General features: G+C 46.7%; 1 protein-coding gene across 1 annotated transcript; it reads right to left on the bottom strand.

Annotated features, from left to right (window-relative positions):
• Positions 1-294: 294 nt before the first annotated feature.
• Positions 295-9,856, bottom strand: PYGO1 (pygopus family PHD finger 1). The gene is made up of 3 exons (XM_066592561.1): positions 9,485-9,856; positions 4,038-4,123; positions 295-2,855 (listed from the first exon to the last, which is right to left on the bottom strand). Exons 1-3 carry the CDS (start codon positions 9,510-9,512, stop codon positions 1,800-1,802), a joined length of 1,170 nt encoding a protein of 389 aa, XP_066448658.1. The 5' UTR covers positions 9,513-9,856; the 3' UTR covers positions 295-1,799.
• Between the last annotated feature and the right edge of the window lie 1,531 nt (positions 9,857-11,387).

The following is an 11,387-nucleotide window of genomic DNA, read 5'->3' as shown; positions in this document are numbered from 1 at the left end:
AGTGAAATGGCGTTACAGAAACAAAGTGGCACAATGCGCTACACCGTTTCTGTACCTCCCATTCACTTGGGTGTTACAGAAACCACATAAGGCCATCACCTTGGCAGTTTCAGCAACATCCAGTGAGGTGGTCAGGAACCGCTGCGGGTTTTTCATCTCAGCCATGAAACGTTGGAATCGAAATACCCCTTTAAGACCTCTACGTCTCCAAATTACTCTTGTATACAGCAAGGGAGAGTAAATGAGAAAAAAAACAATGAAAACCAAAAACTGACGCATAATGAAAACAAGAAGTGGTTTGGAAAATTCCTTTTATTATATCAATTACTGGTAGAGATATATACTCTGCTGGTCGTCAGGCGCATGGTACTTTATTTAATCTCCTACTTGTCAGAAAACATTTGTGCTGAAGTAGGTATAGAAGATTAAGAAACAAACAAAAAAAGTTTCTAAAACAGAAGAAGCCCTCAATACATAAAATCATCATCTAAAAGTTTGTTCTTCAGGTCAATAACATAAGTGAAATGGGAGAAAAATCTAAATTCCTTTTTGTATGTAATAAAACAAGAGCCGCACACTCCTGCTCGCCGGTCTTGTGATTTAGATGCCTCTTGCAATATTCCCAGTTTTTACATTTCTAGGTGAATCAAATGGTAAATTCAAGTGTTGGAATGTCAGAATTAAAGCAACACACAAGCATTCGACCTGAGGTACTAATCTTACTATTCTCAATCTTTAAACACACCATTTGCCCCAAAGCAACAAATATAGTTACGTTTCCATTCTGCTTACATAAAGTCAACTAGATATCAGTATTGCATATTGTCCCAACAGGCATACAGCCCCCTTACTTGTACAAAGACAGATATTGCAGAAGTCAGGCAAATAGAGCCGAGTCCAAACAACTAATCCAATAGCCAAACTTCACATTGCTAATTATATAAATATTCAAGAATTCTGATTAAACCTAGAGCTCACATTTAAAGGGATAAGTGCCATGATTCAATCTAGGCGATTTATAAATGATAACCTCCCACCGGGAACAAGGTTAGTCATCACTAATGTAGTCTAGTGCAATTCCCACAATCTAATTTCCTTTCTCACTTAGGTTTATGATTTCTGCTGCTCCTAAAAATATGATCAGTGTTAAAAAATATTACTTTAAATAGTGCAAAAGATCTCAGAGCAGCGTATATTGTTCTGATCATCCGACAGATGAGAAATAAACTAAAGACCTACAAAAAGCTTCATATATAAATCATTAAGAGTCAAGATTAAGGGCTTATTTAGACGACCGTATATTGGCTCGGTTTTCACGCCACTATTTGCAAAGGGAGGGGTGGGGCGGGGGCGGAGCTAAGTGCCAGGACTTAGCTCCACCCCTGTCTCACACCCTCCTATTGCAAATAGTGGTGAGGGGCGGAGAGGGGGCAGGAGCTCAGTTCCTGCTCCTGGCTCTTCCATCCTCCCCCCACCTGCAGACAAGGACACCGTATATCGGCTGGGCGTGAAAACCGAGCTGATATACGGTCGTCCGAAATAGCCCGTAGTCTGATGATTTTGGAAATAAAAAAAAAAACTACTATGGTATTCGGTATTTACGTGTCTCTTTGACCATTATTGTTGCTGAATTATTAGGTTTCAACATAGGACTCAGTGCTGGTAAGGTCAAACCACTTAGGAATCCACTGTGAAGGTTAGAAATGACATGGCTTGGTTAACGACCAAAATCCTCTTTACCGACCCTGTTCTTCTATCGGAAAAAAAGGCTCCAATTCATAAAGATGATGGGGGGCATTTTATTTCCGTGTGTACACCAGCTGAACATCCTTCTTTGCCATACAATTATCGCAACCCCAAATCGCCGAGGCTTCTGCTTTTAGTAGTGCGTAGGCAAACTCGGTCATCCCGATACATGTTCGATGAAACCACTTCTGACAAGAGACTTCACATTTGATGGCATCCCCGTTATTAATTTCAGTAGAACAAATATCACATGGATATATTGTGTCAGCAGATAAAGGACCACAAAAACCGGACTGGTAAAGCCATCTATTGCATTTTTCACTAGGCGTTACGTCACTTTTTGAAAGCTTAGAAAGTGCAGTCTTGCTGTGGGCTCCATTACAAGGACCAAAAGTAGTTAGGTCAATGGTTTCGGGCTGTAAACTATCAGAATGATTGTTAGAATCCCGTAGATCAGTAGTAGGCTGGGAGAAGTCACCTGGACTGGTTTTGACTTCAGCTATATTTGCATTCAGGTTAGAATTTTTATCGGCTACAGAATCAGATTCTTGCTTATAGGTAAATATTTTCGGATGCATAAGGTGAGATTGTGCCAACTCAAATGGGTGGCTGCCCTCGGGGTGATTAAAATGCACTTTGCCACCTTGAGCCCTAAAAGCAGAAGGCTGAAAGTGGTTTCGTTGACCAGAGTTGAGACTTGTCATGTGAAAGACATCTTGATTATGGTTAGGTCTAAAGTGCTGCCCAGGCATCGTAATAGTTTGCCCAAGTCCACCATTAAGAAAAGACTCGTTTTCGAAAGGTGATTTTTCTTGTACATTGCCGAATGAGTATGTTCTGCCCAGGGACATGCTTTTCATTTCTTTTGGAAAGGAAAGCTCTCTAAAGCTTTGTGAGCTACCATCACGAGAAGACCTTTTTGGTGATGTAGTAGATGGCATCTTAAAAGTGTCAAAAGCTCCCATATTGGCATATCCTGGTTTTCCAAAGAATGTGTACCCTGAAAGAGGGGATATGCTATAGTCATCATCAAAAGGATTGGAAGCAATAAGATGGTCTGAGCTTGTGTTCGTTGGTGGAGCATATTCCGACACAGGAAGAGTGGACCCCTAAAAGTAAGGAAAACAAGATGAGGGCTGAAGACACATTTTAATGTGAGGCTATCATATCAAAAAAATGTCAACAAACCAGACAATGAACCTACAGTAGAGTTTAATGCAATATGTAAAAGTGTATTCTAATCTTCAGATTTATTGCAGCTCAAATTCCAGTTGATTAACTATTTAGTTACTATAAAGATTATTTAACGACCTAAATGGTCGAAGCCTATTACTCTGCTCATGCAGTTCTGTATCAGGATGAAAATCATACCACTTGCCTACGAACTCTCAAGAGATATTCCAACAGATTGAAACAAAAATGGAACTTCTCAGACCAGTGGTGTAGTTCCAAAACCATACATCAAGAGATTTTCTTCATGTAAGAGGTATCCCCATCTCGCCAAACTGTCCCACTCTGTTTAAGTAACTCAGGTAGAAGTGAGAGGTGCAGATAGAGTGTAAGCACAGCCAGTTTGACGCTTTCTGTATTTCCGCTCACCAGTGGCCATGGCGGTAAGCAGTGTGGGAGGACCATCGTTCTGGTGATATGCATCACAGAATAGGAAATCTAAAAATAAAAAAAATAATCACTGAAAAACGGCCATATACTTACTGACACAGGAGGGCAAACATGTGCACCACCTGAGCATGCAGGAAGCCATACTGCCAAATGAGGGAGCCAATTACACCTGTGGAGGACACCGATGAGACAGTCACTCACACAGCCTCTTAATATAGAGGGGGGTGGCTGCTTGGTGTATACTCTCACACAGAGTGGATACAAGGTGGCAGACCATCTGATACATGTAGTGCACCATGCAGACCAGCAACCGGAAGTTACACACACAACCTCCTATATAGAGGGGGGTGGCTGCTTGGTGTATACTAATGCATGCAGGCAGTCAGGCAGAGGTTGGTGCACATGCTTGCCCTCCTGTGTCAGTAAGTATACGGCAGTTTTCAGTGATTATTTGTGTTTATATTTCCCTTTCTTCCCCCAGTAGGGTTGTGTGGAGGAGCCGTTAACTAGTCACGATCTGAGCCAGGAGTAAAAATCTGGAGGTAGCTGCAAAGTCACCATCTAATCTAGTCAGAGAGAACAGGTTTTCCATAAAATGTTCACATGTTTGTCAATAATTACATTTTCTTTGACAGAGGAGCTTTTCAGACTGGTTCCTCTGTGAAATTTACCTGCACGGTTGGTTTGCGCCTCTTCTTTTCAGGGCATCCCGACCGTACGCCTGGTCTGATTAACCCGTCCAAGCCCCCAACAACTCCTGTAAGACGAAAGTCAGGTAGAATATGAAAAAGGGTGCTAAAACTGTAGACTTAAAGGAAATAACCCATTTACAACACAGGTCTGCACTTCACTAAAACCCCATGAACAACAAAAGTTATCTAAGAACAAGTCTTGCAACACGCCGCTGTAGTCATAACTGTGTAGAAAGCTGGAAACTATGGAGCAGAAACACCTCACATGACATATTGAATATTATGGATCAGCATTAAAAGGGTTTTCCACCCAAATACTAATAACCTATCCTCAGGATGGGCCATTCATAGTGGATTGGCCTCAGGATCCCAGTCGATCAGCTGTTCAGGGTGCCTGTTTGTAGTTCCACAATACACGCAAGTCGGAAGGGAAGCAGTTGACTCAGACCCCGTGTAGCGTTTGACGCTGATAATTGCAGGCACAGCTGTAATGGATTTTAATGACAGCTGTGATTGCAATTAAAAGCGTTGGTCACTAGATGGGTCAAAGCTAACTGCTTCCGCAATGACCCCTGTGTACTGTGGTGCTTCCAACAGTCACCAAATCAACCATGGGTCCCAAGCGGCACACTCCAGCTGATCAACTATTGATGACCCATGCTTAGGATAGATCATCAATAGTATGAACACGTAAAACCTATTTAAATGGGTATTCCAGGACTGGAACTGAAAACCTAAATCAGGATAGGTCATAAATATTTGATTGGTGGGAGTCCATTGCCTGGGATCCCCGCCAGTCAGCAGTTTGCTGCCGTGTTGGTGTACAAACCCAGAGGCACACCGCTATGTACATTCTGCAGTAGACCGGGATGGTATAGCAAGCACAGGTCTCATTCACTTTAGGCCTCTTTCACACAGGCTGCAAAATCATTGCTACAAAACCGCATGAGAACGAGGCCTGAAGCTCATGGTATCCAATAGTCTCTTTCACGAGGGATGTTTTGTAGCCTGAAAGAACCCATTGGAAACCATGGGCTTCAGGCCTCGTTCACATGGGCAACATGGCATCACAGCGATATCACAACGCTGGTCTGTGCGATATTGCTGCCGTTTCTTGCAGTGATACCGCAATTTTGTAGCGCTACAAAGTTGCATGTGGTGCTACAAAGTCACGTGACTTTGTAGCACCACATGCGAGAATTTTCAGGGGGGGGGGCTCGAAATATAAGGCCTTATTCACACGGGCTACAAAAATCGCACGACTTTGTGGTGGTACAAATACACATGTATGTGAAGCCCGTGGTTTCCAATGGGTTCCTTCAGGCTACAGAACATCTCTCACGTGAAAGAACCCGTTGGAAACCATGGGCTTCACACACATGCGATTTTGTAGCGCTGTAAAAAAAAAAAAAAAAAAATCAGGTGATTTTGTAGCCAATGTGAAAAAGGCCTATGCCCTACCACAAAAATAAGCCATAGCTTACATTAAAAGGTCCCCGGCACTGTTCATCTCTTCTGGCCATGGATTGAAAAATCCCTGTCTCCTGGAAGCGCTGGCTGTGATTGGCTGACGCTTAGCCAATCAGAACCAGCGCTCGATGAATGGCTGTGATTGGCAAAGTGTCAGCCAATCACAGCCAGCGCTTCCAGGAGGCAGAGATTTTTCAATCCCCGGCCAGAAGAAATGAAGGAAAATAGTGCCAGGGAGAAGATGCGTCCGGGCTGACAGCGCTTCTAAGTTGATCTATACTGTTCTTTTTATTTTTCCTGCAGCCAGAGTTAGATTATGGCTTTGACACTAGGATTTCCTACTGTGAAAGCTGCATCGCACTGCACGAAAATCGTGTTTTCATGCGATGCAACACATAGGAAGTCTCTATAGAGAAACATGGGCTGCCAAACCTCACGAGTCGTGTGCATAACGCATGCTACAAAACATCGCACGTGTGAAGTAACCCATAGGAAAGCATGGGCTTCACATACATGCGATTTGTAGCGATGATTTTGTAGCCCGTGTTAAAGATACCTTAATGACACAGCAGCCTGGCTAACAGCTGACGGATTGCACGCCCGTCAGTTATTGATGACCCATTCTGAGGATAGAGCAACAATTGTCCAGTCCTGGAAAACCCCTTTAGGCCGTCTGCAGACGAGCGGGTCGGATCCGGCGGCGAAGATTCTCGCCGCGGGACCCAACCCCAGCGCCTGCAGGAAGGAGCGCGTACTTACCCGCTCCCCCGGCTCTTTCATGTGCCGGCTGCCGGCGGATGCGCAGACCGGAGCCAGCGGCCGGGTGAGTGACATTTCTGTGCGGAAATAGGACATGCCGCGGTTTGCTTGCCGTGCGAGATTTCGCGCGGACGTCAGCATAGGAGTGCGTATTGTAATGCACTCCTATGCAGGCTTTCAGTGGCGGAAATCCCGCGGGATTTCCACCCGTGTGCAGGCGGCCTAAAGAATACAGTCACACATAACAGAAAATCTATGTCAAAATCCAAAAATCACACCATTGGTGCGGACTTTGACATAGATTGTGGTGTAAATCCGCAGAAAACTTCGCCCCTTCTAATGAAAAGGTAAATCAGCTCCGAGGACCTGCACCAAAATCTGCATCAGTTGTGCACATTTCAATGGGGAAATTATGCAGATTTTCCACTGTGAAAAATCCACACCATTTCCACTACATGTGAAACTACCCCAATACAGATCCAGGCAGCAGGAGTAGCATTCCAGCTAGTGGTCTTGTGTGTGTAGGGGTTAACCTGACTGACACCATGTTTTGGCCTCTTCAGCTAGCCTATGGATACACCACACGCGGCCCATCCGAATACACCACACGCGGCCCATCCGAATACGCCACACGTGGGCCCATCCGAATACGCTACACGCGGCCCATCCGAATACGCTACACGCGGCCCATCCGAATACGCTACATGCGGCCCATCCGAATACACTACACGTGGCCCATCCGAATACACCACACGCGGCCCATCCATGGGCAAACTGAATAGGATTGATTACACAAGACTAGTCCATTCCAACGGTCAGACAGTCGTGTCAAGAGAACAAGAAGTACACGTAGATACACGTATATCCCTGCAAATAGAAAACTACTAGATATAAACCTTCCATATACTACGATAGCATTATTTCTCCCCAGCTCCAATTACAAGGATGGTGGATATTGGTGGGCTCCTATTCCACTATCATCCTTTCCATTTATAACCAGGAGTAGACCTCAGTGTTTTCGCGCAAATGTAGCCCCTCAAGCTTCGCTATTTTACCAACACCCAACCAGTCTATCAATATGGAGGCCCTGCCCGTGACCGCTGACTGAAGAGGAGCTTCATCAGCCAGAATTAGGTGGAGACCAATAGGGTTTTTAGAATTGGAACCACTAAAGAAGGTAAGTCGTGTGGGGATGATACTAGAGAGGAAAAGTCACCCTGAAAATTCCTCAGGCATAACAGTAGACTAACAGTTCACCCATATTAAAGGGAACTCGGCAGACACATGACTAGAAGGTTGATGCTCATTCGCTGGCTTGTATCTTCCTGCAGATGGCCGATCCAGCCCTCTTAGCCAGTACCATGCACCAACATGTCTCACGCCGGTAGCTGCATCTATGTAGAGGTATGCATCTGATCGGCCGAGACACCTCAGTCACATCATATATATTCCATGTGGAACCACAAACTACCCCACCCTGCAGTGGATGGCACTTGGGGCATTTCACTGATGCCCATCATCATCGGGGGCATCACATTCCCTGTACGTGTAACATTCTTAAACCCCCCATAGCAGTCTAAACTGATGGCATCTGAAAAGGTTTAAAACCAGCGTAAACGACCCACAGAGATCCCAACTCCGGAGAAGGCCGAAATTACACGGGCGAGTGCGATATCCGTCCGAGAAACTAAAGCAACGCCGCACTTGTAAACCAGAAAGGCTTTTTCCTGCGATTGCTGTGTTTTGAGAGAAAACCGCATCGCTGGACTTGTGATTGTCACACGCGTTTTTTGCATGATGTTCCAATAGTAAAAATAGAGAATCTCACTCACAGGAAAATTACATTTACAAGCAGTATTTTGGGGCTCTGATATGAAATAGGCGATTCTGTTCTGGAATCACCTAAAAATACAACATGCTGCGTTTTTGTTATCCGGCACTGTGAGCCAATAATCGCTGATGTAATTAATCCATTGACACCAATGAGTTACTTCCCTGTGCGACTTCCATCCAGATCACAACTGGACTGAACTCACAAGGACAAAACCATTAGTGTAAACACAGCCCAAGGCTGGAGTCAGACGGCCGTAGGAGTTAAGTGCACCCACCAGCGCCGTAAAAACACGTGAATGAGCGCACAAATATACTGTTACGCCGAGGCTGCAATACCTTAGCTTTCCTCCCCCTCGCCAACTCTCTGCCTCCCCTCTGGTTGTTTGCAATGGGAGAGGGCAGGACAGGGGAGGAGCTAAGCCTCAGCCCCCTTCCCTTGTACACAGCCAGTAATAGGAGGGGGCGGGATGGGGAGGAGTTTAGCACCACCCCTATTCCATTGCAAACAGTCAGAGGAGAAAAGGGGAGCGAAGGGGGAGGGAGTTTAGCAGTCAGGGCTCACACCCACTTGACCCACTTGGGGTTTTTTTTTTCTTTTTACACAAATGTCAATGGGACTTTCTAATGTTAAAAACGCATCGCAAGTTTGTGCTTCGTGATTTTTGTGCGATGCGTTTTTAACATTAAAAAGTCTATTTGACAATCCCGTAAAAAAAAAAAAAAACGCAAGAGTAGGAGCCCTAATGCTGCTGAACTCCCTCCCACCTCCGGCTGCTGTCATTGGCTCCCATAGGAGCCTATGCAGCGGCCGATTTATTCCGGGCAGAGAGATAGTTCCAGGACTATCTTTCCTGCCCGGCGTAAAAGCGCCCAGCGCTATATTTGCCGGCCGCGCTTTTATGCCGCGGGTATACGGTGTCATCTGATGCAGGCTTTTAAAAAACAAAACAAACAGCTGTTGTGATGTGCCGCAATCAACCTTTCATTACAGATAGGGGCAGTGTGGAAAATCGTGGTGCTAAAGTGCTCCCCGGTGGCATCTACCGCAGCGGGATATGGATGCGCCCGTGGGCAGTCAGCCGAAAGCAATCAGTTTTCATCTATTTCACTTCCGTTTTATATAGTTCTGTATTTAAAAAAAACAGGATCCGCTTACAAAAAAAACCCCCACAAACAAACTGGTAGTGTGAACCCAGCCATGACCCATAGATATAATTTATGGGACTAATGGGATTACAGCTCTGAGGGTACATAATACTGCCCCTATGTGCTCAGTGTAATCTACAGGGGGAGTCCGGCTGATACAGTATGGCAGTAGTGGCTGACAGCGGGGCCGCACTCACCACCACCTAGAGCATACACACCTGCCTTGTCCCACAGTGACTTGTCCATGTGCCCGCCGTTCTGTTGCCGCTGTCCTAGGCCCCAGTCCCGCCGCGCATGGAGAACCCCGCCGGCGGCTGCCGCACCGCGCTCTTATAAGCTGGCTGTCCTGCGGACATAACAAACACATGGAGCCGGAAGAGCGGGCACCCGGCCGGGAGAGAGTGGCGCCGCCTCCCCTCCTTCTGCTCCGGACACTTTGGGGAAAGTTTGAGAAGTTGCCCCCGCTGGCAGCATTACTTGTAGCGCAGAGCCGGGGGCGCAGGGCAGAGATCACAGCAAGTGCCCACCGGGAAGTGGAGGCGGCGCGGGGATCGGCTGTGTACTGCTGGCTGTCACACACACTTCATGTCAGCGTGCGCCATCTGCTGGACACGGCGCGCTGTGCAGCCCCACAGGTTAGTATGGAGGACAGGGAGCGCCGTGTGTTGGTGGAAGGCTCCAGAGACCCAGGAGCAGAGATCAGGGCGCGTTCACACCTCGCCGACTTCTGAGGGAACCTTTGGTGCGCAAAACGCAGAAAAATAGAGCATGTTCTAATGGAGCGCGCAAAATACGGAAATGTGAAGGATGGCCCGATTACTGTGAACGGAGGCGAGCCGGCTGATCCCCAGCCTGTTCCACCGCCATTCACTGAGAAACAATCGTTTCTGTGCTTTTAGGGCTCCTTCACACGGCGTATTTTTCATCAGTATTTTGTGCGCCAAAACAATGAAAAGAGCCTACAGAGAGACGTATAAGGACAGATTCGCATTTCTTCCGTATTTTGCACCCACTACTGGTTTTGGCTCATTAAATACTGCTGAATGATACGCCCGTGTAAAGGAGCCCTAAAAGCGCAGGGACCGCCATCGCTGGGGCGACTGTGGGGCATTTGTGTCTTGACAGGTCGGCCAGCGGAAAAGAACCCTGAGGCCGGGCTCACATGAGCGTAACTTCATTGCGTATGACGCGCACAATGAACACGAGCATAATACACGTGAATGGAGGCAGTGACAGCACATTGATTTTCATTGGTCCATTCAATGAATGGGTCTAAATACTACCTGCTCCATTCACACTTGCATATATATATATAGGGTGTGTTCCATGTTTTATACGCCTGTTGCTAGGAAACGATACAAGCCAAGTTAAAAAAAAAAAAGAATCCAACCAGGAAGCCAGTATATGACAGCGTGTGTGAGATATGTGGCATGCGCAGGAATACACCATCACAATCGCGGTGATACGCAACTCCACATGCTGGTAAAACGCTGCGTTTTAAGGCCCAATGTCCATGGGCGGGAGATCCACAAATCAAGCCGCCCATAGGGATGCATGGGTGCCCACAAATCAGTGAAAAGCATGTGGATGTGATTTTTTTTTTTTTCCCCCAAAGAGCGTATCGCATGCACAGGAAGAAATCGCAGCATGCTCCATTTTCTTGCAGATCCCACACGGGTGGCTCCCATTAAAATCAATGCCAGCCATCCGATCCGCGCACCGCTCGCAGCTGTCACTGTGGACGTGGCGTAGATGCACGGGAAAACAGGAGATTCAAAAAAGAAAAAAAGGCACTGTGTATCCACCGTGCTGAAGAAAGAAGATCCGACCGCGACGGAGGAGACTCGCGCTGAATCCAAAGAAGTAAGAAACTGTCTTTTCCTCTCCATTGCCTCGGGTACGCACGGATACCACTGCGGGATGAGACCCTGTGCCCCGGCAGTGATCCCCACATACCTGTCATGTTGTCTTCTCTCTGCTCTGCAGATATGCCGGCTGGCGCGCCGCCACACATGCGCAGTGCAGAGAATGATGCGGATCCGCGGCAACTCCTCGCGTGACGCGCGGCTTCCATTAACTGCGATAGAAGTTGTCCGTGCGAGGCTCGCACTAGAATAGGGC

Source organism: Eleutherodactylus coqui, chromosome 2 (genome assembly GCF_035609145.1).
Source record: "Eleutherodactylus coqui strain aEleCoq1 chromosome 2, aEleCoq1.hap1, whole genome shotgun sequence".
In the NCBI taxonomy this organism is placed as follows: Eukaryota; Metazoa; Chordata; class Amphibia; order Anura; family Eleutherodactylidae; genus Eleutherodactylus; species Eleutherodactylus coqui.
Note: the sequence above shows the minus strand (reverse complement) of the source record. Positions and strands in the feature narration are given on the sequence as shown.

Excerpts from the sequence above, each read along its gene's own strand:
- PYGO1 (XM_066592561.1), bottom strand. The coding sequence starts at position 9,512 with ATGGACAAGTCACTGTGGGACAAGGCAG. Across the intron at positions 4,124-9,484 it reads GTCACTGTGGGACAAGGCAG|GAGTTGTTGGGGGCTTGGAC; the intron begins GTGTGTATGCTC and ends TTCGTCTTACAG. Across the intron at positions 2,856-4,037 it reads GGCGCAAACCAACCGTGCAG|GGGTCCACTCTTCCTGTGTC; the intron begins GTAAATTTCACA and ends CCTTACTTTTAG.